The following is a 26,572-nucleotide window of genomic DNA, read 5'->3' on the forward strand; positions in this document are numbered from 1 at the left end:
TGTTACTTCCTACTCATTTTTTATACATTTATTATATCTGTTTGTAGCCATCCCTGGTTTGTAAGTTATGCATTATTCTTTTTGTACTTGCTATTTGGAGTTTTAGCAAGTACGTTTAATTTTACAAAGTGTAATTTATATTGGTCTTCCTCACTCATAGTAACAAAAACTTTAAGTGCTTTAACTTTGGCTTCCTTCAAGTCTTCCATGCTATTGCTGTTGAATATAAAATAATGTATTACTTTTAAACCCTGAGGCTTAATCATTGTTTTTGAAATTGATACTTTTATAGGTACACCACCATTTTTCTCAAGTGGTTTGATCATTATTGATTATTACAGTCTACTTCCTTCTGGCTTCCATTTTATTTTCCCCAATATATGCAGTTTATTATTCCTTTTAGTGAGCGTTTCTGATTAATAAGTTCTTTGCCTTTATTTTGGTCTCATTCTTCCACTATCATTTAACTGCTTATAGAATTATAGTTTGAGAATTTTCCCCCAGCCTGTTGCAGATAAGATTCCACTATCTACCTAACATTGTTTCTAATGAGGAGTCTGCTAAAAGTCAAATTTTTATTCGTTTCTAGGTAATCTGTTCCCTCTGGTTTGATTTCCTTCTTTAAATATAAATAGGCTATGTTCAGATGCCAACTTATGCTTGCTGATCTGCTCAGAACTCTGATTTTATCATTGAATAATTCATGTATTTCTTTAATTATGGAAACTAATTAGCCATGATCATTTTGAATATTATGTCTTATTCTCTTTATTTGATTTTGCAATACCAAATAATCATGTTTTGGAGCTTTACCATTCTTTTTCTTTCATGCGTCTCACCCTTTTTACATTTCTGCCTTTATTTTGTTGTGTGCTTCAGTTCCTTAAACCTGTTTTCCAGTTAGCTCCCTCTCTTCTACTTTGCCATTTAATCTGTCAGCTCTGGAGTTTTCATCACTTTCTAATTTTTGCACATTATTTTATGATATTCTGTGATTTCTAGTCCTTATTTTATCTCTTCAAATATCCTAAAGATACTCATTTAAAAGTCTTTTTTAGATTGTTCTGTTATTTCTGACTCTTTTTTTTTTTTTTTGCTGTTTGCCTAATAAGTTTATTGTCTCTCTGAAAAATCTTCGTAGAAAATTGTGATTTGGTTTATCAGCTCTCAGAAGCCCGTTCCTGAGCTCTGAGGAAACTTGCTTTCTTCTGAGCTACCCGATCTTTCTTCTGGGCAAGAGACATTTTGGGATGGTTCCACCTCTTCTTTTTAACTTCTTTCTTAGGCTTCTTCTCATAGACTGGATTCTCTCATACAGCAGCATGAGCTTTCTTATACATCTCTTCCATCATGTCTGGAGTTACGTTGTTCTTTATGTATGGAGAGAACTGTTTCTTGTAAGAATCTTCATCTTCTTCCATTAGATAACGCATATAATTTTGACCCATGATGTGCTTCCGATGTACTTCTGCATTGAATTCCTTGCTTTCTGAATCATAACCAGGGAATTGTTTGGTACTGTGAGAGATAGATAGGCCTCCATCCACAGCTCCCAAAAACTTTATTTCCAGTAGTAGTTCTGGCAAGCCCTGCATCCAAATAGCAGGTGAAGGCACTAGGTTGAACATCAATGCTTTCCATATTGTATTCATGTCCAGTCACCTCTACCTGGCCTTCATAGATCTTGCCCAGGCCAAACCTATTGAGAAGCTTGCAGGCCAGCAGCAGGCCAGTATAATATGCTGCAGCATAACTTGTCAGGCCAGCCTTCACACCATACTTTGGGAGTTCATGAGCATAAGCTGCACAAACTATCATATCTCCTTCTATACAAGCATAAGCAATATGGCAGTGATATCTCTGTTGGTTACATGAACTATCATCCTATATTTATTTTTATCCTGGATTACCAAGTGTTTCTGGGCATAGTAATCAGTTTTACCCTCTCATCATCTTCTGAATTTCACTTGGTATCTCTTGAAGTAGGCCTTATTCTATTTTTTTTTAAATGCTCTGAAAGCTACTTTATGTATTTATTTTTAATATATTTTATTGATTTTTTACAGAGAGGAATGGAGAGGGATAGAGAGAAACATCAATGAGAGAGTAACATCGATGAGAGAGTAACATCGATCAGTTGCCTCCTGCACACTCCCTACTGGGGATGTGCCCGAAACCAAGGTACATGCCCTTGACCAGAAGCAAACCTGGGACCCTTGAGTCCACAGGCCGACGCTCTATCCACTGAGCCAAACCGGTTAGCGCGGTAGGCATTATTCTTGACAACTTTCACAAACCCCATCCTGCAGAAGAAAGACCCATGGTCGCGGCTCACCACAGACCTGTAGGCCTAGCCTAACTCCTCTGACTCTTTAGGGGTGAAATCTCTCTCACCAAGACTGATGACTCTACCTCACAGCAGTTTGCCTGTGTGTGTGACTTGTTCATTTTGTTAAGGTGGTTTTCCATGAAAGCCCCAGGTCTCAGGATTGTAAAAAATTTAAGGTAGTTTCAGATTTCTTCTTCTTTTTCTTTTTCTTTTTTTTTTTTTTTTTTTTTGGTGGGTTTACTAGATTTGGACAAGTTTATATGTTAACCTCTTGACTTGGGCGCTCCATACACCATCGATCATTTGGCTTGGAGCCCACTCTTGGATGTCTTGCAGATGTGGGTACTTATCTCTCACGGGTTACATTTTCCCTCTTGTCTGCTCACCCCCCAAATGCCCCTAATCCAGGGTTGGAATCTTCTTCTCTGGCCAGTTGGAGCGGGAGCTTCTAGGATTGTTTCATGGATAAACAGCCCTCACAACCCCAGCTCTTCACGTGCACATTTCTTGGTCTGGATTCAGGACCTTGCCATGAGGTCTTCCTCTGTCTGGTCTAACATCTCCACAAGCCAGTCCGTTTGAACTTCTGGCCTTGATTCTGACTCTGACTCTGAGTTTCCTCTCTGTTTCTAACTTGGGCTGTGCATTACTCATTTTCTTGGGGGTGGCAGAGGTTATTTTGTTTGGATTTTCTATGTGATGATAATAAAGGAACAAGAGTACTTGTCTACACAGCATATCGTATTGACCAGCCTCATCCAACTTACATTTAAACATGCTTTCTGGTTTTGTTTTTCTTTTACAGCTAGTTATGTATCAAATCCCACTTGCAAGGGTTGCTTGTCTTGTTCAAAGGACAACGGGTGCAGCCGATGTCAACAGAAGTTGTTCTTCTTTCTTCGAAGAGAAGGCATGCGCCAGTATGGAGAGTGCCTGCATTCCTGCCCATCAGGCTACTATGGACACCGAGCCCCTGATATGAACAGATGTGCACGTGAGTAGTTGGCTTTTGTCTACCCTCTTTTACTGTTTATGCAACTTAGGGAGGTTAAGTTGAAATATTTTACTACAACAAGGATATATCTTTAATATGTAAATATTAAAGAAATAATGTAAACTTCAAATTTAAAAAATTGGGGTGAGGGAAGAACACTTTACATATATCTTTTGTGGAGAAATATATTGCACACACTTTTTAAAGAGTATCTAAGTAATTTTTTTTTAATAAAAGTCATCTCAATACATAAGCTGATTAGGCAGATCTTTGTAAGGCTTATGCAGCACTTTAAAAAAAAAAAGAAGAAAAGGAACTTAAATACCTTTTTTACTGGGAACGTTTTTTCCAGTTTACCCCACAATATTTGTAGCTTATTTTCCCTCTTTTGCCTGAGTTTGTAATACCTTATTTAGTCTAATGTTACTTTAATACATTCATTTTGAAGTTCTGTAAAGCACCATGACTGATAAAAGATATAACTAAAATATTTCGTTCACTTCAAAGTATTCTAACTTTAACAAGTACAAAAAAAAGCTTATTAAGAAATGGCATTTTTACATACATATATGGGAATGCAGGTGCAATGTTTCATCTTTTAATCCAAAAATCATTCATAGAATACTACAAACATAGAAATTAGAGTTTAAAAAATGAATGAGATATCAAAGGAACATCCATTTCTTAAAGGAGTTCAAATTCTAAGGAATAGAGGGGATAAGGGGAACATGGAGTGAAATGAAAGGTGGGTAAGAAGTTTGATCATAATTTAATACACTGTGCTAATCAGCAGGCAACCAGTGTGCTATGGGAGTGATTTAATGATCTCCCATTAACACACTGTGTATATGACTATCAAACTAGTTTAGCTCTTTGGATAAGAAGAGAGTTTGAATTGTATCATCCAACTATAATATTATTTTGGACAGAGGCAGAACTAGTGGAGCGGAGGTTAAGTAGATTCTAGGAAGAAGGAACCACACATGTAAAAATAATGTGTTTGGCATTTTGGTAAAGCATCTTGTCCTACATTGCTGGACCTTCGTTGTCCTTAGTCCCTGCTCATTAAATGTCTTGTGTGCCCTCAAATCACTATGACAAGCAAAAATGTCCCCAAACATTTCCAGACACCTAGGAAAGCAGTACCATCTTTGAATGAGAACCATTGAGTAGTATGTGCTTAATGGGGAGTGTGGTTGGAATTGGGGATGGAAAGTGGAGTTTGAGTGCAATTAATAAAGGCCTTGAGTACCATGAGAAGAGATCTGGATATTTTCGGAGGGTTCTGAGCCGGCAGTGGACTGAATAAAATGTTTTAAGATAATTCTGGCAGAAGTGAGGGAGATGAATGAATTGGAGAAGAATAGAAAGTAGAGGAAGGGTACTTTAACAATCAAGAATTGGAAATAGTGTTCTGATGAAAGGTTTGTGGGTAATGAATTCCAGAGACTTTAAAAATAGTCAATGGAATACTACTTGGCCATTAAAAAAAAGGAAATTTTACCTTTTGCAACAGCATGGATGAACCTGGAGATAATTATATAAACTGAAATAAGCCAGAGGGAGACAAATATCTTATGATCTCACTTATATATGGAATATAATGAACAAAATAAACTGATGAACAAAATAGAAACAAGGAACAGACTGACAACTGTCAGAGGAGAAGGGGGGTTAGGGAGCTGGATGAAAGAAGGTGAAGAGATTAAGAAAAAAAAAAAGTATATCACATGAAGACACAGACAACAGAGTGGTGATAGCCAGAGAGAAAGGGGGTGGGGGTAGGTGAAGGTGGGCAAAGTGGGGGAATATGGGGACAGAAAGAGACTTTGCTTGGAGAGATGGGCACACAGTGCAGTGTGAAGAAGATATTTTATTGAGTTGTACATTTGAAACCTGTATGGTTTTTCAAACCAATGTCACCCCAATAAATTCAATTAAAAATAAAAATAAATAAAATAAAAATAGTCAATGGGGCTTAGTAACTAATTTGACAGAGTGAAGAAAGAAAATTAAATTTGATCCTATGGTTTCTGGCTAAGGTGACTAAGTGAATAGTTTTGCCATCAGCACAGATAGGAATATATAGGCTTAGAGAAAATTGGCACCTACTTCCATTTCATGAAATTGTTTTGCATTAATAACTAGAGGAGGCATAACTCCCAACAAGTATCAATAGACTGGCTAGTTTTGGGTTTTTTTTAATCCTCACCTGAGGATATTTTTCCATTGATTTCTTATAGAGAATGGAAGAGAGAGGGAAAGACAAAGAGAAATATTGATGTGTGAGAAACACATTGATTGGTTGTCTCTTGCACGTGCCCTGACCAGGGCTCAGGCCAGGGAGGATCCTGCAACCCAGGCACGTGCCCTTGACTAGAATGGAACTAAGACCCCCTGGTCCACAGGCTGATGCTCTATCCACTGATCAAAACGGCTAGGGCTAGACTGGCTAATTTTTGCAAAGAATTACCTTATCCTTATGCTGTATGATTTTGGCTACCTAGTTATTTGTCTTTTATAGTTTTTGAACTGCATAGGAGAATGGGTTCATCTTAACACATTGCGTACCGCATAGAAATCTCTAAGACATACGCCAGGGACCGCACGTTTTTGGGCAAACTGCACGTTATTTAAATCATCATAATGCACTTTAGGTGTTGTTTTTCAATAATTATAACATTTTTATTTACAAAAACAATTAAACAATTAAACAATTAAAGTTCCTAGTACTTTTTTAATGTATGGTACCGTGTAAAACATTTTCCTCTATGAAGAGGGACCAAACAAAATTTACATAAGTATCTAGATTTGCTCCTTTTTCCATGGGCGTGAAAAACGAGAACACTCGTGAGCGGTCCTTAACAGATGACGCGCGAAACACGAAACTCCTGAGCGGTACGAAATGTGTTAAAACGGATTCCTACTTAGATTGCTTTAGACCACTTTGCGGGGATTTGAGTCCACGAATATTCTGTGTGGTTTTTTGTTTTAGACTTTTAGTGCACAAGGAAGATGAGGCAAGAATGTAAATAGCTCCTGAAATTTATCTCAAGTTCTAGGTGTAGCATTTTACATACTGTGTATGGATGATAGGGTGGCCATCTAATGTGTCACTCAACTTGGGACATTGGGGAGTGCAAGGTGCTGCTCTTAAAACTATGCAGGGACATAGGGTGTAAAACAGAACAGTCTGGGCAAACTAATGCGGACGGTCACTCAACAATACTCATAGTGTATCATAGGGTCTTCCTTAGAGAGATGCTCCCATGTCGGGGTTAACAGGCACAGTTTGGCTATGTTGACCCGTTTTCTCAGAAATGGAGAGGGAACAGTGACTGAAAATCAGCCTTGAAAAGGTATCTGTGTGTGAGAATGGTTTGTCAGAGCTGTCCTTACTGTGAGTGAGGGCAACCAATGTTGCCGTTACTGACCTGGAGGAGATCATTACTCGTCTGGTACAAGCAAGAAGTGCTGGTTGACAGGACTCCTCTGAGGCCAAGTGAAAGGGGAAAACGATTTCTGCATTCTCAGTCTGTGACTTGGGATGACCCTGGTTCTTGCATGCTAATGATTCGCACTTTTTTTCATAGAACTTTGCGTATATTGCGTTGTTATTTGTATTGAGAGGAGGAGGCAGATTTAAATTGGGAAAGCTGTCATGGACTGAGAATCTGAAATCATACCCACTTTTTGTTTTCTTAAGAGATCATTTCTCAACAGTAGAGAAGAAAATTATACTTCAATCAACAGTAGCCCTAAAAAATCCTATACAGAGAGACTTGCTCATCTGTTTCCTAATCGCTAGAGTAAGATCCCAATTGTAAAGCAGTATCTTTCTTCCAAAAGAAGACTTAATGAAATGTTGGCTGAGGTTGGCTTCTTGGTACAAACAGAGGCATAGTGTGTGTGTGTGTGTGTGTGTGTGTGTGTGTGTGTGTGGTCTCTGATACTGTACATTAGGTGATTTTTCTCCATTTTTTATTTCTCATTCATTGATAAAGTAATTTATCTGAAAAAATTGAATTTTGAAAATTGTTATGCATATTTCTTATAGAAAGCTTAGAAAGTAATAGACTTGTAAAAAAGCAAAAATAAACAAAAACCCAACTTATGCAGAGAGGCCTTTTGATGGTTCCTCTCACAGCTGACTCTGGGCCACCAATCAGTTGGGTTTCCTAACTTACTCTTTGACGATGAGTGAATCTCATATTCTCTGAGCACCAGTAAAAACTCATCTATAAAATTTAGGGAGGCTATGAGATCATTGCTCTAACATTCTGTGATTTCTACAAATGCTTCTAGAAATTACTGCTATTTGCTATTCCAGACCAGCCCTTCTCAAACTCAAATTCCAGGTGGAAATGGTTATTCCAAAACTCTCTTAATAACCCCATGTGATACTGGTAAACATTTACATGTTACTATTGAAAAGACAAGCTTAGAACCATTCAGGAACCTACCCAGGGACACACAGTATGACTCAAAGCTAAAAAGGGAATGCAGTTTCTTTCAGATTCCTGTTTCTTTAACCATACCAGCCTGATGCTCTTGGAGAAAACAAAATAACAAAACCCACATTATTGGATAAGTTTTAGAATCCGTCTTTTTTGAGAGGTGGGCACACTTTGAGAGGGCATTTTCTCAAGCTAGTTTCTTCTCTAGAAAGAGACCTTGCCCTATAGGCCATGCTGCAGAAGGTACCAAAGAAAACATCTTTCCAATAGTTCTTAAAGGAGAGGATGTTTAGTTCAATTAATAAACACTTTTACCTTTCAACCTGTGTGTGAGTGTGTGCACGTGTGTGCATGTGTGTGTGTTTTCACAACCCTGTAAGTTGTGAAAACATCTTTCAGGCATGTAGACGTTTCCTTAAACTAATAAAAAAATTATGCACCTAGACCTGGAAGAGTCCTAATTGATTCTATTCCACCTGTCTCCCTCCCTTTTCCCCTGTTCCTGCCATTCCTGCCCCCAAGAAATTTGCATATTGAGGTTTATAATGGAAATAATTCTTCAAAGTCACACAATGAGTCAGTAGCAGGGTGGCCTCAAAGTCTGAGACTCCAATAGAATATTCTTTGGGGGCGGGGGGAGCATTATACTGTTCTTTAAAAATCAAACCATGTGATATAGACAAAACTATTATGCACAGTTCCAAACCTAGTATTAGACAAATCTCAATGTTTCTTTGACTATTTGTTTTTCCTTAAATGAATGGTCAGTTTAAGTATTTTAAATCCCATTAAGGAATTTAATACAGATTTTATCTTCAAACAGAGAAATCAATTTGTGGTAGATGACATCTTTAAAAGAACACTGGGTTGGAAGGAACTTTGGGCTCTGATTTGAGCTCTGACAGTAACTAGCTTTGTGAGCTTAGACAAATTACCTAACACACTCTGGAATAATAGCCTTCTAGTTCTAGTAACTCTCATGAGTCTGTAAAAAAAAAATCTCTAGAGAGCCCTAGCCGGTGTGGCTCAGTTGGTTGGGTGTTGTCCCATGCACTTAAAGGTCGCTGGTTCGTTTTCAAGTCAGGGCCGGTGCTGGGGTTGCATGCTTGATCCGCGGTGGGGTGCGTGCAGGAGGCAGCCTATCAATGTTTCACTCTCATATCAATGTTTCTCTCTCCCTTTCCCTTCATCTTTCTCTAAAAACTGATATTACTTACGAGAGTAATATCTGCTGTTGGCAGTTACCGCTTTAATATTGATCTCTTTGTGACTTTATATGGATTTTTAGATCTAGTTTCTGCAGTGTTCAGTCTCTCCCTCCAACTCTCATCTCTATTTCGTTTACAGTTAAGGAATATGCATAGTTTTTGTTTCTTAGAGATGAAAAATGAGACGTAAGAGCTTCAATGTAGTATATAATAAATTGATGCCTAAACTGGAAATGGAGCTCTTCATAATCTAAAGTATTTTTATTTGTAACAAAATCATGCAGTTGCATTAAAATGTACAAGGTGGACTCTTTTTCAGTGTTTATTCTAAACTGATAGAAATTTAAGTATGAAATTCGTTAGTCATTCAGCAGATAGATTATCACCGGTGTGATGGACCCGTGAATATAGAACAGAAGACATTCTCTGTTTTCTTTATGGGAACCCCCTTTAATGGGGGGGGCAGTTTAATGAACATAGTAACCTCAAGGACAGGAGAAGTGCTGACACAGTATCGTGGTGCGGGGGGGGGGGGCATGGGGCGGTCAGAGGAAACTAGCATGGATAGGATGAAAGGCACACGTGGAGGTGAAGCTAAGGCACTGGGTGGGTGTGTCTAAGAAGAAGGATCTTCTGTTTTAAAATCAAGGGTTTGATCTCAATCTGGAAGTGACAGGGAGCCACTGAAGGTTTTTAAAGCAGGGAAATGACAAGACTGGTTTGTGCTTTTGAAAGATGGCAGAGTCACTAAGCCTCCCTAAGCTTAAGTGCTACCATTTCATATTTCCAGAATGAAACCCTTTTCTTTTTTTTCTTTTCCCTTCAATGTGCCTCATGCATTTCAATCATCCTCTAGTTTAGAGGTTAGCAAACCAAGACTAGTGGCCATAACCTCGCCTGCCCCCCATTTATGCTGGGCCCTTGAGCTAATGAATAGGTTTTAGGTTTTTAACTGGCCCGGGGGGGAGGGGGAGGGGAGAAATCAAAGGAAGAACAATATTTTGCAGCACATACAAATACTATTAACTTCAAATTTCAATGTTCATAAATAAAGTTTTATTGGAAATAGCCGCATAGTCATCTGTACATTGTCTACGGCTGCTTTTGTTCTACAGCAGACCAGAGTCGTTGAGACAGATCCTATGGCCCACAAGCCTAAAATATTTACTATCTGGTCTCTTACGGGAAGAGTTGGCTGACTCCTGCTCTCGCCTATTTGGCGTGCGAAGGGATTAAGAGATTCTTTTTGTTTTCCTTGGGTAGAGGTTGTGTGGAGGGCAGGGCATATGTTAGCTTACGTATGCTTTTCCATTGGGTTGGAGAGCTCTGCTTTCTTCAATGTTTGAAAAAATGCAACTAAGACGCAAGTCTGGTTTATGAAAGTGCTCTGCTCCCGTCGAATGTGAAAGGGTGAGAAGTCACCAAAAAAGGAAAAGCACAAGGAGTAACCGGGACGAGAGAGCGGCGACTGGCCGGGATTAAACATCTGATAAGAGATATTAATTTCGTTTGTAATTTTAAGACCATTTTTATTGTTATCACATTCCTTTCCTACTTTGTTTTGAGGTAGCTTGTCCTCCTCTTTCACCCCCTTTAAATGGGAAAAAGAAAAATCCCTCTAAAACACCTACTCCTGAAGCCCTAGCAGTGTGTCCAAGTTTTAATTTCGGTTGTTTTGAGAATGATTTCAAATATGCATCACTTGAATACGTGAGAAATGAAGCCAGCATTTTTATAGTTCTTCATTACTTGACCACACAATTTTGCACAAGCCTCAATATTTCTTCAGATTTTTTTCTGTGCGTGGGTGGGCAGGCTCTCATTTTTAAACATTCAACTATTGCAGTGAAGCTACCAGCAACATATTTCATAAATTTGAATTTGGGGTTTTATTTTAATGAACTGTTATAACGCGAAGTTAAAATGAGTCAGGAGGAAAAAAATTATTTTTGACAGTATATATATATATATATATTCTCAGAGGTTGAAATAAAGGGCACTTTGGGCATATAAGATAGAACTTAATATCTATCTGAAAAACAACATGTAAATTTCTGGATGGAGTCCATTCATCTTGCCTAATTGCCATTTGGAAATGAAAGTCACTGCCAAGGCCAGGATCATGCCATCCTTGTGGTCACGGCCCTCATGGCCATGACAGACACCTTTAGTGCACGTTATGAACCCAACAGCTTCCTGGTGCTCAGAAAGGGGCCCTGCACATTTCAAATGGTATCTGTTGAAGGGTAGGCTTATTGGGCTCTAGGGAGTGATACACATTTTAGGTGGCACCTTGTACCTAGCCTTTTGTTCTTTAATTTGATACTCCGAACCTTCGTCTGATATAGGTAGGTCAGGCATTTTGCCCCCTATCTGGCAGTAAAGGGTCTAGGGCACACAGAGGATGTAATTCCCCCACTCCCGCCTCTACCCCGAGATCTAAAATTGCATTTGGATCTCAGTTTTTCTAAATCCTGGTTCCTAATTTTGAAGTAGATGACTTTCCATGCAGGTATTCAACAAATGATTGTAGTCAGTTTGTTTAGCTGCATGACCAAAACAAGGGCAGAGATAATTTACTACAGATAATGACTTTTTTTGAGTAATATAAATATATATTATAGGATTATATATTATAATAATTATAATATGTGTAAAATTACATTTTATTTATTAAAAATTATTACATATTATTGCAAAGAATGTAATTTTTTAGATTTTAGGTCATAGTTTTCATCAGTCCCAACTCTAATGGGATTACTGCCATAGTACATATTAGAAATACATGAATTTGTTAACATAAAGCTTAAAAACTGTATTTTGGTATATTTATAAATCATTGGGAGTTTTGAAAAGGAAGGTTAAACAGCATTATTTGAAGTTTTTAGAGAAACCTAAAAATATTTAAACAGTTTTATGAAACCTCATATGAAGTTGCACAGTCTAGTACTTTCTATGTGAAAAAAATTGCTCAAGGTCTAATTTCATGTCTTTTGGAGCAATCTGCTGCTTCATTTCTGTTCAGATGTTAGTACACACTGAGCAGAGAACCGTGTAGAGTTTTCCAGGGGTGGTCTTGATGCTCTCGATTCTTGTACTGGTAACTGCACTTGAAGACAAAATGCCCCGGCGGGGGTCAGCATCTGCCTCATTCTGAATGGAGATCCTTGTAGTCTGACAATGAAGGGCAGCTGAGGAGCAATCTGCAGCCAGGCGACCAGGGTGTGCCCGTGCAGCCTGTGGCCCACAGCCTGGTGACCAAGAAATAACAGAAAGGGATTCCTCGGTGTGTATTTTCACAGCTGGGCTTAACAAAGGTTGATTTTTCTCTGCTTTCACTTCAGGGTGTTAGTTTTTTGTTTATACGATTGGCCATGCTGAGATGTTCAATTAAGAGATGGTTCTTGTCATCTAGATCTTGGTGGTAAGATAAACAAAACAAACTCTGCCAGTGTGCCAAGACCATCCGTGCTGTGGGACCACAGGCAGAAGGGATGATGGCGGACCTGTGGCTTCTCTCAGGTTTCATCTCAACTCAGCTTGTGGGCTCTACTGATTCATGTAACTCCTTTCCCCACGACTGTTTCCTCTTAGAGTGTTGAGGCTCTGGGCGCCTTTCCTTACCTTCACGCTCTTCCTGCTTCCAGGAAGCTTCATTTCCTGAAAACAAGGACTCCCCAGCTCACTCTGTGCTCACTTCATAGTCACATTGCCATCTCATTGCCTGCCTGGGACGGTTCCCGTTAGTGGCCTGATGCTGGCATGCTTTTCCACCTGGGCCTTTAGTTATCCATCGTGATGCCTGGCTCCCAGTGGCTTTTACTTGTTGAGGTGAGGGAACAAACCAGGTACCATCTTTGTCATGTTACTCCCAGGTTCAAGAATTTTACAATAGTGAAAGCAAGCCCTAATCTTGAACCGAACTTCACTTTTACTGTTACTTAAATACTGAAAACCACACAACGTACAAATAACTTATAATCTTTCTTCCTTTTTTGAAACTACACATGAAGTGAAAATCCCTGCCCACAGCCATCTAAGCCCAAGTAACCATCCCCTCCACGTAACCTCCAGTTCATCCCGGCCTCTCTTCTTCGAGTCCATCACATGCGTGTGGCGTCTCTTCATTGCCTCGTTATGCCTGCTTGCCATGGCCAGATCTCTGTCTTCCCTCTGTCTTTCTAACACCTGCTCAGCGGAGGTTCCAACTTCCGTAGCACAGATTACCTGGCACCCTTCAGTGTTGACATTCTCCATTACAATTGCTTTCCATTTAGGTGTTTTCTATTTCTAAATAGGTATTTCACTGTTTGTTCCTCCAATAAGATTTACAGCAACCAACCAACTTTTCTTTTTAAAGATATTTACAGTGCATGTGTAAGCAATCTCAAACCAAGCATTCAAATGAGCCTGAAAATGCCATAAAGGAATTGCATTTTTAAGTGGCATGCACGTGAGTGCACTTGGCAAGCATTACAACCCCACCATGTGCCCGGCTCTGTGTTAGAAACAAGGAATTCACAGACTGAAAACAAAATAAAGAAAAGTAATGGCTGAACAGAAGTGACTGCGTCTTCCCTGCCTCTGAGGTACCCAGTGGGTAACTACTGCGCTATGGGCAAGGCCCTGGAAGTGCACATGGCCCCCTGCCTTTGGCGTTCACACCTCCAGGACGGGAATGGGTCTTATAATTTTATGTTCTCGGGGTCTGGCACAGTGCTACATTTTTTGGAGAATGTTTGGAATGAACTGTTGAACTGCGCTACAGTATAATTTGAAAATGTTATAATGGAGCCTGTATGGATACTGTGGGAGGCCGGGAGAAGGGGTGCCCAGCCTATTTTTTCTCCCCTTGGCCAGAGTAAACCCCTCTTGCCAAAGGACAGCCCCGTCAGACTGCATTTGGAGGCAGTTTCACTTGGACAGTAATTTTACTCAAACCGATATTGGCAGTCCTCATTTCGCGGATTGCATTTTTGAGGAGGCATGTAATTTAGAAGCATGTAAGTTGGCTAAACCAGGGTCTTATATTTCTGAGTGAGGACTTAAAGCCCAGATTTTTATAGAAAAGACCTATGTTTGGTAAACTTTGATATACCTGTTTTTTTACACAGTATAAAATTTTCTAAGGTTTATCAGGTTATTAAATGATCCCACTGGTATTTTAAAACTCATTTATTTATAAAGTTGACATAGAGATTTTTCTGAAATGTAATACAGTTGTTGTTTCTGAGAAGTAGGCCTGCTATGCCATTAAAGTAAGGAAGGGTATTTCTGTATGCTCTTTGAAACCTTGTGTTGTTTAGAATTTTTATTTATAATGAGAATGTTTTACTTTTATGTTAAGAATGAGTTAATAGAGTAGATTTAAATCCCAATTACTAAGGATAACAAGCTTAAGCAGTGTTGGGTAGAGTAGCTGGGGTGAGGGGAGCTCTGAAGCCCCACAAATAGTGGTTCTCTCCAAAGCAGAAGGGTAGTTTCTGGAGAAATGGCAGGAGAGGGCAGGGGTTGTGGGTGGGCCTGGAGCAGTGAGGAAAGGTTTCGGACGTGGAAGCATGTGCAGATGTAGATCTCCAGGGTAGTGGTTTATACAGTTGCTCACTTTTAAAAGCTTTCAGCTCACAGGAGTCTGCGCCTAGATGAGTCGAGTCAGGGCTGCGGGCGTTGGTTTTATGTTGTGGCAAAGAGGGACTGAGACCAGGAAGGCCAGCAGAGCTTCTGGTGATGTTGGGACTTGACACCAATCAAAGCTTTTGTTTAAATGCTTTACTGAACAAAAAATAATTTAGTTCTTTTCCTTATGATTTGAGTGAAGGAAAAGTGCCATTGACTATATCAAAACAAAGGATACTGTCAAGAGTTGGTCAAATGATTGTGTAATTTGAAGGCTAAAGCAAGGTTCAGCATTATCAAAGAATGGGTGTAATTTCATGTACCCAAATCTAAAAAAAAAATTTGGGCTGGGATAATATTTCTTCATTCTTACCTTGAAATCAAAAGAATTTATTTTAGAATGCTAATAAAGTTTTATATCCTGTAAATTCAAGTAGGTCACAAATGTATATTGCAATAACTTTGGTTTGCTTTAATACCAAATGCATTACAATGATAAAAGATTCATGTAATTCAGAAATATAAAATTTTAACATATTTCAAAATTCTACCACCCTTTCCCAAATTAAATTCTCCAAGCTATTCATACCCCACCATGCACATATGGTTTTATTATATTATCCACTAGATATCGTGCAACTTGGTTTCTTCACTCTAACTATTGATCTTCACGTTTACAGTCACTGCTTATAATTCATCTCATGCTTTTTCATGGTTATCATATTCAACAATTTGAACGCATCAGATTTTTGTTCTACTTAAATTTTAGGACAAACAATTAAGCTTTCTTCTAGCAGGATTTGTGCCTGAAGAAGTCCGAAGGGACTTGACAGAGAATGATAGGTATTTCAGAAATTCCACGTTCTGTGGACTGGTATTAGGAACGCGGAACAAAATGAGGAAAGGGAGTTACAGGTAACAATAAAGACCAGCAAAGGACCTTGTAAAATTAATTCCAAATGCTTATTGCTATAACTTTTTGGCCAAAAAGCTTAATGGTGCAGGTCATGTTTAAAGAAAAATCAGACTTTCTAGATAACAATTGATTTATGAAGTGTATAGTCCCTTTTTAAAAAAAAATAGAAATGCTTTGTTCTTTTTCATCCTTTAGTTCTGTTGTATCTTTGGAATGTTTATCATTATTTCTCAGGAAATAATTCTGCTAACAGGAAGGGCTGCTTGCTTTAAAAGAATAAAAAAGAAAGTAGCAAGAAAACCAGCAATTTGTGGACATGATGGTCATGTATTTTCACCATGATTAAGAAGCGACTGACCAGCTATCGACCACTGTTGGGTTAAAATATACGTTACAGCTTTTAAGACTACAAATGAACATTTTATGGGGTGATAAAGTGTCCTGTGCCCAACCATCCTCCCCAAAAAGAGCAATACTATAATTTGACTATGGACTTTCACCCACACATAGTTGGTTTTCCAGTTGTAAATATGGTAACATTTTAGAAGTTGAATTAACTGCTTCATGGTGGTCATATAATATATGAAGAGCTGTTTAGACTCAATATTGAAAGGTGAAGAGTTACCATTTTCTTTTTATAGGTCTAGAAACTGTAATTACTTATAATTTATTTTAATGAAATATATATATATATATATATATATATATATATATATATATATGGCCTTTAATTCAACTTTCTGGCTTTATTTTCTCAATTTTCAAAATTTTAATATTCAGTGAGTTCATGTTTTGGTTACTATTTTTTATCCCATTTTTTCTTTGATTACAGGAACTATATATTTTAAAGCTTTGCTGAATCATGAAAGCCCTAAATACAGTACTGGCACTCCGAGGCTTGTTAAATGAATATAAGCAATGCCATGGAGTTTTCATAGAGCTTTACATGCTGTTAATTACCATCAATTAAATCTGTTGCAAGTAATAATGAACTATAATCTGTTGAAAACCTGACCTTCCAATTAACCAATCCTTTAACCTTCTCTCCTTTTCTCTGCAGAGCAGTTTAGAGTATCTTTCTTTTTCCCCATGCAAGCCCTCTATCTCTGGCCCAGATGTTACTGGCCTATTCGGGAATCTGACCTATAATACAAGATACATTTTTGCTCCTTTTTACACCTTGTTGTAATGTGTGTTTAGTGGAAAAATATGTTTCTAATCTACTATTGCTTCTATGTGCAGATTATGAGTCAATTTATCTATATTATTACAAGTTCTCACAATCGCCTTGTGACATCTCCGTTTTATACAGAAGGAAACAGCGGCTCAGGGAGCTGTGCAGTTGTCTGGAGTCACAGAGCTGGTCAGGGCAGATCTGGGGTTCAAGCCCACAGGGAACAGTCCTGACAGCACTGCTTCCCAAACTGCTCCTCACCAAGTTCAGTTAGTGGGTCAGGAAAAGGAGCCCAGATGTAGGAGGCAATCAGTTTTGGGGGCTTTCAGAACCCGCTCAGCCACCACTAGCTCTAGGACTTAATCTCTCTCAGTCTCGAGTTCTTTATTTGCAAAATAGGGACAGTACTGCCCTCCTTGTAGGATTCTTATGAAAACCAAATGGAAATGCATCTAAAGCCTTTGGCACATTGTTACATGTGTTGTTTTGTTTTTAAATGACCTGAACTACCCTCCAAGTTAAGGAACCCTCTGATGACAGTAAGTGCCACACTGACCAACATAAACAGAATTTTAATTGACTGTCCAGAAGCAGGAGATCCTGATTAGAGTATCCCCCTTTGTATGCTTTCCGTTGTTTGTCTTTTGAAGAGCAGAGATTTCAGTCCCAGCAGCAATGTAATTTGTAGTGGGGGTGTTTTCTTTTTCTTTTACATCCTTTTTAATCCCATTTGGAGTTGCAAAAATTTCAGAAGGATCTCATGGCTGCCCAGGGCCTTGGGCTGGAGTTGTGTCTTAGCTTATTGATGTGGGGAGCTCTTGCAAGAGGTAGGAGTGATGCAGAATGAGATGGCATTAGGAAACAAAAGAGTTGAACACATATTGCTTTGACCACTAGAATTTCGATTGATCTGACCAATGAGTTTGTGAAAGTTTTATTTGTAAAACGAGTGCATTTCTCTTTGACTGAAATTTTCTCTTTAAAATTGTTTTTAGGGTGCAGAATAGAAAACTGTGATTCTTGCTTCAGCAAAGACTTTTGTACCAAGTGCAAAGTAGGCTTTTATTTGCATAGAGGCCGTTGCTTTGACGAGTGCCCAGATGGTTTTGCACCATTAGATGAAACCATGGAATGTGTGGGTAAGTAGTTTTTTGTGTAACTTTCAAACTGCAACTTTTTACACCTGTTTCTTGGGGAGGGGGAAATGCATACTGGGTTATTCAGCCTGGTTGTCTTGTTAATTAGAACGGAAAATTATTTGAGTTTTTTGCTGACTTTCTGAATTCTTTAGGCATCATGACATTGGGTAGTTTCATATACTACATCTTGCTACAAAATTTGCGAGTTGTACATTTGCTAGATTAAACTATTTAGATGCTGATAATGCTTTTTATCATATGTGTAATACATCTATTTCTTACTTATCTTAAAAAATTATTAGTATCTGTTAGATAAAAACATTTTGTTTAAAATAAAAATAAAAATTTCAAACCGTACCATGTTATTAATGATTCTATCACTTTTGTTATGTATATTAATTATGGATCTTCTTAGCCATTTGTTTTTTAAATATCATTGGGAAGAAAATTTTTGTGCAAAATATATTTTGACAACTGACTGCATGTTGCAAAGTCCATTAAAACAGTTTTACCTTTACTAAATTTGTATAGCTAGAATGCATAATTTAATATATACATACATACCATTTGTGAATAATAATGAGGAATACACATTTTATAAATTGTGTATTTTTTGAGTGTTTGAAAACACCAGTTTTTCTACTACCTTTTCACTGTTTTTATATAGTTTTTATATAGTTTTATATGGCTTCGCTTTATACTAACAATTAAGAGGTAAAGCTCTATCAGTACCTGCATTTTGATGAATGCCTGAATCTGTTCTTAGGTGCAATGGCATCTTCACTACTTCCAGCCCTTTGCACCTACCCCTGAATTTTATTTGGCATCTGATATGATGTACAAGAGAGCTATGTATTATAATACTTTCCATCTCCTTGAAATGGAGACTTAAGAGAAAATTGAGAACTTTTTTCCTGAAGAAATATTGCTAAAACAGTCTATCTATCAACACTAATAAAAGAGAAAAATGGTAATTGGCGTACGAGCTACCCTTTTCATTGGCTAATCAGGGCTATATGCAAATTAACTGCCAACTAAGATTGGCAATTAACTGCCAACAAGATGGCGGTTAATTTGCATATGTAGGCACAATGCAGGGAGGCGAAAGGGAAAGCAGGAAGAAGCCCCCTGCCACTGACAGTGATTGGAAACCCAGGGGGGAGCTAAGAGCTGGGGGGCAGGGCAAAGGCGGCCCTGGGGCCGCCTTTGCCCTGCCCCCCAGCCATGATCCGAGAATCAGGCGCCTTTGCCCCCCTGGCCAGTGATAGCAGGAAGTAGGGGTGGAGCCAGCGATGGGAGCTGGGCACGGTCGAAGCTGGCAGTCCCAGGAGCTAGGGGTCCCTTGCCTGGGCCTAAAGCGAAGCCCACAATCGCGGGGCCGCTGCAGCTGCGGGTCCCCGCTGCCCGGGCTGGACGCCTAGGCCAGAGGCCTTAGGCCTGGGCAGGGGCGGAGCCTGCAACCACGGGGAGCTGGGGGTCCCCTGCCCAGGCCTGACACCTCTGCTGGAGGCCTCAGGCCTGGTCAAGGGGCCGATCCGGTGATTGGTGATCGGAGGGTGATGAGGGTCAACTCCTCTGGCCGAGGCATCAGGCCTGGGTGGGGGGCGGAGCCGGGGATTGGGGGGATATGAGGGTCCCCTTGCCAGGGCCTGAAGCCTGGGTCAGAGGGGTCAGGCTTGGGCGGGGGGTGGAGCAAGCAATCAGAGGGAGATGGGGGTCCCCTGCCCAGGCATGATTCCTGGGCCAGAGGCCTCAGGCCTGGGCGGGGGCCAGAGCCAGTGATCAGGGGGAGATGGGGGTCCCCTGTCCAAGCCTGACACCTCTGACGGAGGCGTCAGGCCTGGGCAAGGGGCCGATCAGGCAATCAGAGGGTGATGGGGGTCTACGCCTCTGGCCGAGGCATCAGGCCTGGGCAAGGGGCAGAGCCAGCAATCGGAGGGGTCTGGGGGTCCCCTGCCCAGGCCTGATGCCTGGGCCAGAGGCATCAGGCCTGGGCTGGGGGCGGAACCAGTGATGGGGGGAAATGAGGGTCCCCTGCCCAGGCCTGACACCTCTGTCAGAGGCGTCAGGCCTGGGCAAGGGGCTGATCCTGCGATTGGAGGGTGATAGGGGTCAACGCCTGAGGGCTCCCAGTATGTGAGAGGGGGCAGGCTGGGCTGAGGGACACTCCCCCCCCCCCCCGCCCCACACACACACCCAGTGCACGAATTTCGTGCACCGGGCCCCTAGTATATATATAAAAGCCCAGCGACCAAACACTGGAATGACCAGAATGACTGGGCAACCAGTTGCTATGATGCACACTGACCACCAGGGGGCATATGCTCAATGCAGGAGCTGCCCCCTGTTGGTCAGTGTGCTCCCACAGTGGGAGCGCCACTCGGCTGACTGGGATCAGCAGAGCTCCCACAGCGGGCTGATCTCCGCAGGCCATGTCCCCCACCAGTGCACGAATCCGTGCACCAGGTTTCTAGTAATTATATATTCAAAAGCTCCCAGAGAACACATTAAAAGAAGAGGTTTATGAAGAAATGTGTACTTATATTCCTGTTTGTGTGTGTGTGAATACATTCATACAGGCAACGCCCTATTAAACATAGGAAAGTCACTAGAAGAGCATATTGGGAATGTTGAGTTTGCTTTTGAGAGGCAAGTCCCATGCCCCTTAGAGACGGTCAATGGATGCTCTTATGAAACCCTCAAAGATAAATTACAAATTGAGTCCTGTGCATTCCCCTGAATACAAATCATCTTGAATAGCTTTGAAACATCTAAGAGTAACCATGGTCATGCCTGCTAAGATCTGGAATGCTGAAATATTGTGTGTGGATCCTGGGCCTGAGTTGTGACCTGGTAGTGTGAAGGGGCTTTTTAATGGGAAATTTGATGAGGACGTTTAACTTTACCAATTTTTGTCCTTTTATTCCCCAACCTCACCCCAGGAGACTGGAGGCTAGCCCGCTTTTCTGCTATATGGTTTTACAAAAGGGGGTGCTAAAAGCTAGATATGTAATCTAGAAAAATCATACATTTTTCGTATACCTAGTCATACTTGTTTACTTTTTACACTATAATAATATATAGCACCAATTTAGGGAATAGGAAATACATACTGTGGTTTCCTGACACCTATTGAAGAATTGAGATAAATCAGAAAATGCAAAACAAACACCCTGTCCTTTTCACCAAATACTTACTTTTAAAATACATATAAATAGGTGCATATATACACACATATATGTATATGTGTGTGTGTGTGTGTGTATTATATATATATGTGTGTGTGTGTGTGTGTGTGTGTGTGTGTGTGTGTGTGTGTGTATTCCAGACAGGAAGGAAGAGGGAGAGATAGAAACAATGATGAGAGAATCAGCTATCCGCTGCCTCCTGCATGCCCCCTACTGCTCTAACCAGGAATGGAACTGTGACCTCCTGGTTCATAGGTCAGTGCTCCACCACTGAGCCATGCTGGTTGGGCCCAAACACTTACTTTCAAAATAAAACGAACACACGTGAATTTCAGTGGGGTGTTCAGAATTAACATGAAAAGCTTTCTCTTCTGTCATAATGTGAAAATCGTATCTTCTGCTGTAGATTTTAGCTATGGAATCTTTCAGAGATTATATATTCCAGTATCTTTAGAATGGACCAGAAGCATCTCTTCCAAAAATGAACTAAGACAAATTGAAAGTACTACTTTTAAAATTACGTATGTGGCAATTATTGTAAATGAAAGTAACCCTCTGGTTCAAAGAATTGAAGTTTGAAAGGCGAATATAGGTCTTTGTGGGCTGTGCAGCTTAATTTGGGGAATCTGAAAATGAGGAGAGTATATAAATTTGATGATAGTGGAGCAAAGGGATACCAAATTATTTGTATTTGTTTTGTTTATTTTTAATCTTTATTTAGAAGGATGTGAAGTTGGTCATTGGAGTGAATGGGGAACGTGTAGCAGAAATAATCGCACGTGTGGATTTAAATGGGGTCTGGAAACCAGAACACGGCAAATTGTTAAAAAGCCAGCAAAAGATACAATACCATGTCCAACCATCGCCGAATCCCGGAGATGTAAGATGGCCATGAGGCACTGTCCCGGAGGTGAGTGTGGGGCGTCACTGCCATGGGTGGTGTGCTTTCTGAATTTGCCTCTTCCCTACCCCCACCCCCAATAATGACTATTTCTCCATGAAGGAAACCTGATAATAACATTGGTCAGAGGGTCAAATTCCACATTATTCTTATTTAAAGATGGATGCTTACACTGTGAAGAATATAGAGGGAATATTTCATTTACTTTCATGATACCTTGATAATAATTTAGGAGAGTGCATTACAAATGGGCTTTCCAAATTGAGATTTATAAGAGTGTTGTGTGTGTGTGTGTGTGTGTGTGTGTGTGTGTGTGTCTGTCTTTTTTTGGCTAACGTACCATACAAGTAGGTCTTATGAAATCAGGCTTTTGCAGATGTTGCTCTGAGGGAAGTGGCCAACTTTCAGTTGAGAAGAGTTTAGATTAGAAAGGTTTATGGCATCTGTAAAATCATCGGCATCATTACTAGTTGAAGATGACAACTTAAAATAAACTTGCCCAAACACTGGGAGGAATAAACGTTGTCTTAATGTTACCACAATTAGCCGGTTCTCTTTGTTTTGATAATAATTTGTAGAAAACAGCTACTGGTATGTGTGTGTTTATTCATGTCTTTGTAGTAATTGTGCTGATTTGCAGTAATTATTCTGTAATAACAGGATTAGGCCCATTTACAAATTAGGAGACGCGTACATAGCTCAGGTGCCAGCTGAAGCCGTGTCAGTTTGAGATGGAGTTCTCAGCGCTTGTTACCGTTTGTCACTCGTGGATGCTACGTTGTTGGAGATGAAGCTGGGGTTTTTCTAGTCTACAGCATAGAAAAGCAAAGAAGTTGTGTTTGGAAAATTGCCCTGTGAAATAATCAAAATTTTTGTTTGTCTTTATTTATTTTTCTGTTGGGGCACAGTTTTTCAGCTTTGTGGTTACAGGCCAGAGAGAGAATACCTATCGGCTTAAAATGGATTTACATCCGTATTATGCTGCCCCATAGAGATGTCTATGATCCGGGGAGGAAGACAAACTTTTAAGACTCGAAGACTCCAGTCGGCCTTTGAGAACTATTAGATCCAGATTCAGAAGCTCCTATTAGGAAGGCAGCTTTTCCTCTTGAATTAGTTTTGCTTTGCTTTGCTGGGTCTTTGAAACAAAGTTTTGTTGGGGTTTGCTTTTCACTAACAAGGATGGTTTTGTTCGCTTTAAACTGAGTATTTTTCAGTCAAAATATAAGAAAATATTTTCTTACAAAACTAATAAGCCACTTCTTGGATAGCTGAGAGCATTTAACCTGCAACCTCATGCCTAAAAACAAACCTGATGTATTCAGGTATTGGGAAGAAAGGCTTCCTTTGTTGTATATTGTTTATATAACTACCCTCCCCCCATTTCTCTCCCAGCGATGTGGTCCCCCAATTGTGGTTTACGTTAATAGCAAAAATTAACCTGAAAATGCTCCTATAACAAACATGCTTATGTGTAACAAGAGCCAGAATATTCCCCTCCCGCTATTTTGACCTAGCCCCAGTCTTGCTTGAGAATTTTGTAGATAACAGCTAGATTGTTAACTTGTAATGTTTATTGCACTCATAGTTTTTGTGCTACCAACAGCAGTATACTGTCATACAGAGTACAACCTGACCCTGTCAGCAGTGTAAATTGTGCTGAAACAAATGCGTATATATCATCTGCCAATATCCTCCTTTTGATAACCAGGCATGAACTCTGATTTAATTCATAGTTAGCTTTTATCAAGTATTATTTATAAGGAGCGACTGGCTATTGTTTTAATTCCCAAATCTACATTTTCAGTTGAATAAATTAATTTTTATATGACGTTAGTAGGTCTAAAAGGTTATATGGAAACTTGTTTTATTATTTTATAAAAAGGGACCTACAATAGAATTTTTGATAGAAACGGAAAATTACTCTGCAATAAAATAACTTCTATTTTAAAATGTAAGAAATTACAACTAGAAAATTAATTTTGGAACTTGAGCACCAGCTTATAAAAATAGGCATAACTTCCAGTGTAGTATCCCACCTTGCCTCAGGTGAGAGAGCAGAAAGTTCCTTTCTTCGGTAGGTCACGGTGATTAATGGAAGAATGGAGAAGAAAACCGCTTCAGCCCATTTTACATCTTGATTTGATTTTAGTGATCTGCTTTGACAAACCATGCAAAAATGTAAGTCGTAATCAGGTTGGGAATACAGGCATTTTTCAGATCTTTTCAACATATGTATGGATTTTTCTCCTGTTGGAGCCAATCTTAACCTGATTGCACACAAACACAGCCTTAACCTCCTTCACACTAAAGCACCAGCACATTAAAATCAGCTGCATTCGATTACTGGAAGGCAGAAGTTAAAGGTCAATGCAATGGAATAGTCACTAAGTATATAAGATATTACATTAAAAACTACTAAAAATAAGAAAATAATGGATGCAAGATTTGTTTTTTTAAATGGTGTAATGCTTCAGCCTATCTTCCCCTAAATGGTCATATGCTTATTTGCTTTTAAAAGAAGATTCTCTGAAAATATCCTAAGTCATGGATTGATTTACACTTGAAGTTACTTGGTGTTCCTTCCCAAACTTTTCTTTTAAATCAGTTCCCTTTTATTCCATTTCTGATGACAATAGCCTGTAGAGTTTCTTGGGCTTTGCTGACACTCATTTTTCAGGATTCTGTTCTGGTGATCTGGAGATCTGGGTCTCTGTACCCTGTCAAGTCATTAATTCTGTGACCCTGGGCAAGACACTTAACCTCTTGTGGCCTCTATTTCCTCATTTGTTAATTGGAGGGTATGAGGGTAGGCGAGCTCTAAGATCCAGCCCAGTTCTAAAACCCAGTGATTCTAAGATTCATTGTTAGAAGATATGGGCCAGTTCTGTGGCGAGATGTGAAGGGCGAGGAAGAGACTGGGAGCCCAGGACCGCTGTTTTACGAACAAAGAACGGAACACTTTTTCAGCAGCTGCACTGGGCATGTGCCAAGACTTTCACATCGGGCAGCTTTCAAATCTTCCTTGCTTCTCTTTCTCTCACAGGTAGTCAACCCTCAAAGACTATGCAAGGCTTTAAATCCACATGACCTGTTTATCTACCAAGATAGCAGGAGGGTAAAAAAGAGAAGAGCTTAAAAAAACGATGGTGAAAGGAGAAAGGTGGATAATGAGTGAGAGGAAAAATATATTTCAAAATGAATATAGGAAACAAGGGGGAAAATAACAGATTACTTAAAAACGGAGCCCATACTCACTGCAGATATAGCTGCCTTTCCTCTCTCCCACCCTGAGCTCACTAATGAATAGAATTCACCCTGTTGTGATGAATTTATTCTCTTAACATATAACTTGAATCTTTATTTTATTTTTTTATATATCTTTTTTATTTCAGAGAGGAAGGGAGAGGGAGAGAGAGATATGCTTTGTTTTACATAGTTTCAAAGACCGCCACCTGCACAGCTGACCCTGGGGATTGAGCCCACAACCCGGGCATGTGCCCTGACTGAGAATCAAACTCTAACCTCCTGGTTCATAGGTCAATGCTCAACCACTGAGCAATGCTGGCCGGGCTATAACTTGAATCTTTAAATGAAAGGAAGTTTGAGTTTGAACCATGTTGTATATTAGGCAACATATTAATAGAAAAATATAAACATGCTACCATTATATATTTAAATAACAAATAGGAAAACGAAATCATGGTTGTGGAGGGACAAAGTTGGCAGATGCTCATGTACAGGGGAAATGCTGACATTTGGAAGTGGCTATAATCTTCTACTCCTTCATAGGGTTGGCCAACATAACCTCAGCCTGAGCTATCCTGTCCTGTCTATATGGGACTCACTATTTTGTAAGGTCTCATGACAACTACTTTTAATGTATTCATTAGATATTTATCGAGCATGGCTATATATCAATCATTGGGTTATGCATAATGAGTCATTTTAGAGCTTTTCTAATGGGAATCACGGCAAGAAAGTGGATGAGTGCATAATTTTCTGCGGAGATAGAGGCTGTGGAGAAAAATAAAGCAGGATTTGGAGTCGGTGAAAGAGTTGATTGGAAGTGCCTATTTTTTTTGTAGGGTATTCAGAGAAATCGAGGGAGTACCATTTGATTATAGACCTGAATGGAGGAGAGCTTTGGATAGACCTCGAGACAGTTGTTTAGCTGCTGACTCGATGGCTATGCCATGTAACCATCTTGATTCTCTTACTTGCAATAGGGTAGAGGAGGGAACTGAGATTTAGGGAGGCTCTGACTGGGCCAAGGTGATGCACAGCAAGTTTCTAGTGGTAGAGCCAAGAGTAGGGCCAATATTTTGCTGCCTCGGAAACGCAAGTTTTCCCCTGCCTTTTTCTTGTTCCTTATAATAAAAATCAAAGACAGAGCCATGGTTGTCCACCATTGAAGTAGCCAACTTTAAACTATTTCTCCCTCCAACAGACACATCATTTTACTTTTGCTCTACAAATACTTAAAAAACACCACCCAGAGCCTTCTGCCATCACCACCCCCTCCCGATATCTTCCAACTTGAAACAGCCAGCGGAACATACCCCAACGGTCATTTAGTAAATGCCGAAGTGTTGAGCCACTCACTGGCTTTGTTTTGGTTCAGCTGCCCCTACTAAGACCTCTTCTTCT

General features: G+C 39.8%; 1 protein-coding gene and 1 pseudogene across 1 annotated transcript in view; one reads left to right on the plus strand and one right to left on the minus strand.

Annotated features, from left to right (window-relative positions):
* RSPO2 (R-spondin 2) overlaps positions 1 to 26,572 on the plus strand; it is a 140,271-nt gene that overhangs the window by 69,132 nt on the left and 44,567 nt on the right. Inside the window, exons 3-5 of the mRNA XM_059671912.1 lie at positions 3,135 to 3,323; positions 17,690 to 17,833; positions 21,743 to 21,931. Of these exons, the coding sequence (XP_059527895.1) occupies positions 3,135 to 3,323; positions 17,690 to 17,833; positions 21,743 to 21,931 (522 nt within the window). The remainder of the gene's footprint in view (positions 1 to 3,134; positions 3,324 to 17,689; positions 17,834 to 21,742; positions 21,932 to 26,572) is intronic.
* Positions 1,108 to 2,889, minus strand: LOC132220081 (large ribosomal subunit protein uL18-like; annotated as a pseudogene).

The sequence above is a fragment of the Myotis daubentonii genome, chromosome 17 (genome assembly GCF_963259705.1).
Source record: "Myotis daubentonii chromosome 17, mMyoDau2.1, whole genome shotgun sequence".
Taxonomy (NCBI): domain Eukaryota; kingdom Metazoa; phylum Chordata; class Mammalia; order Chiroptera; family Vespertilionidae; genus Myotis; species Myotis daubentonii.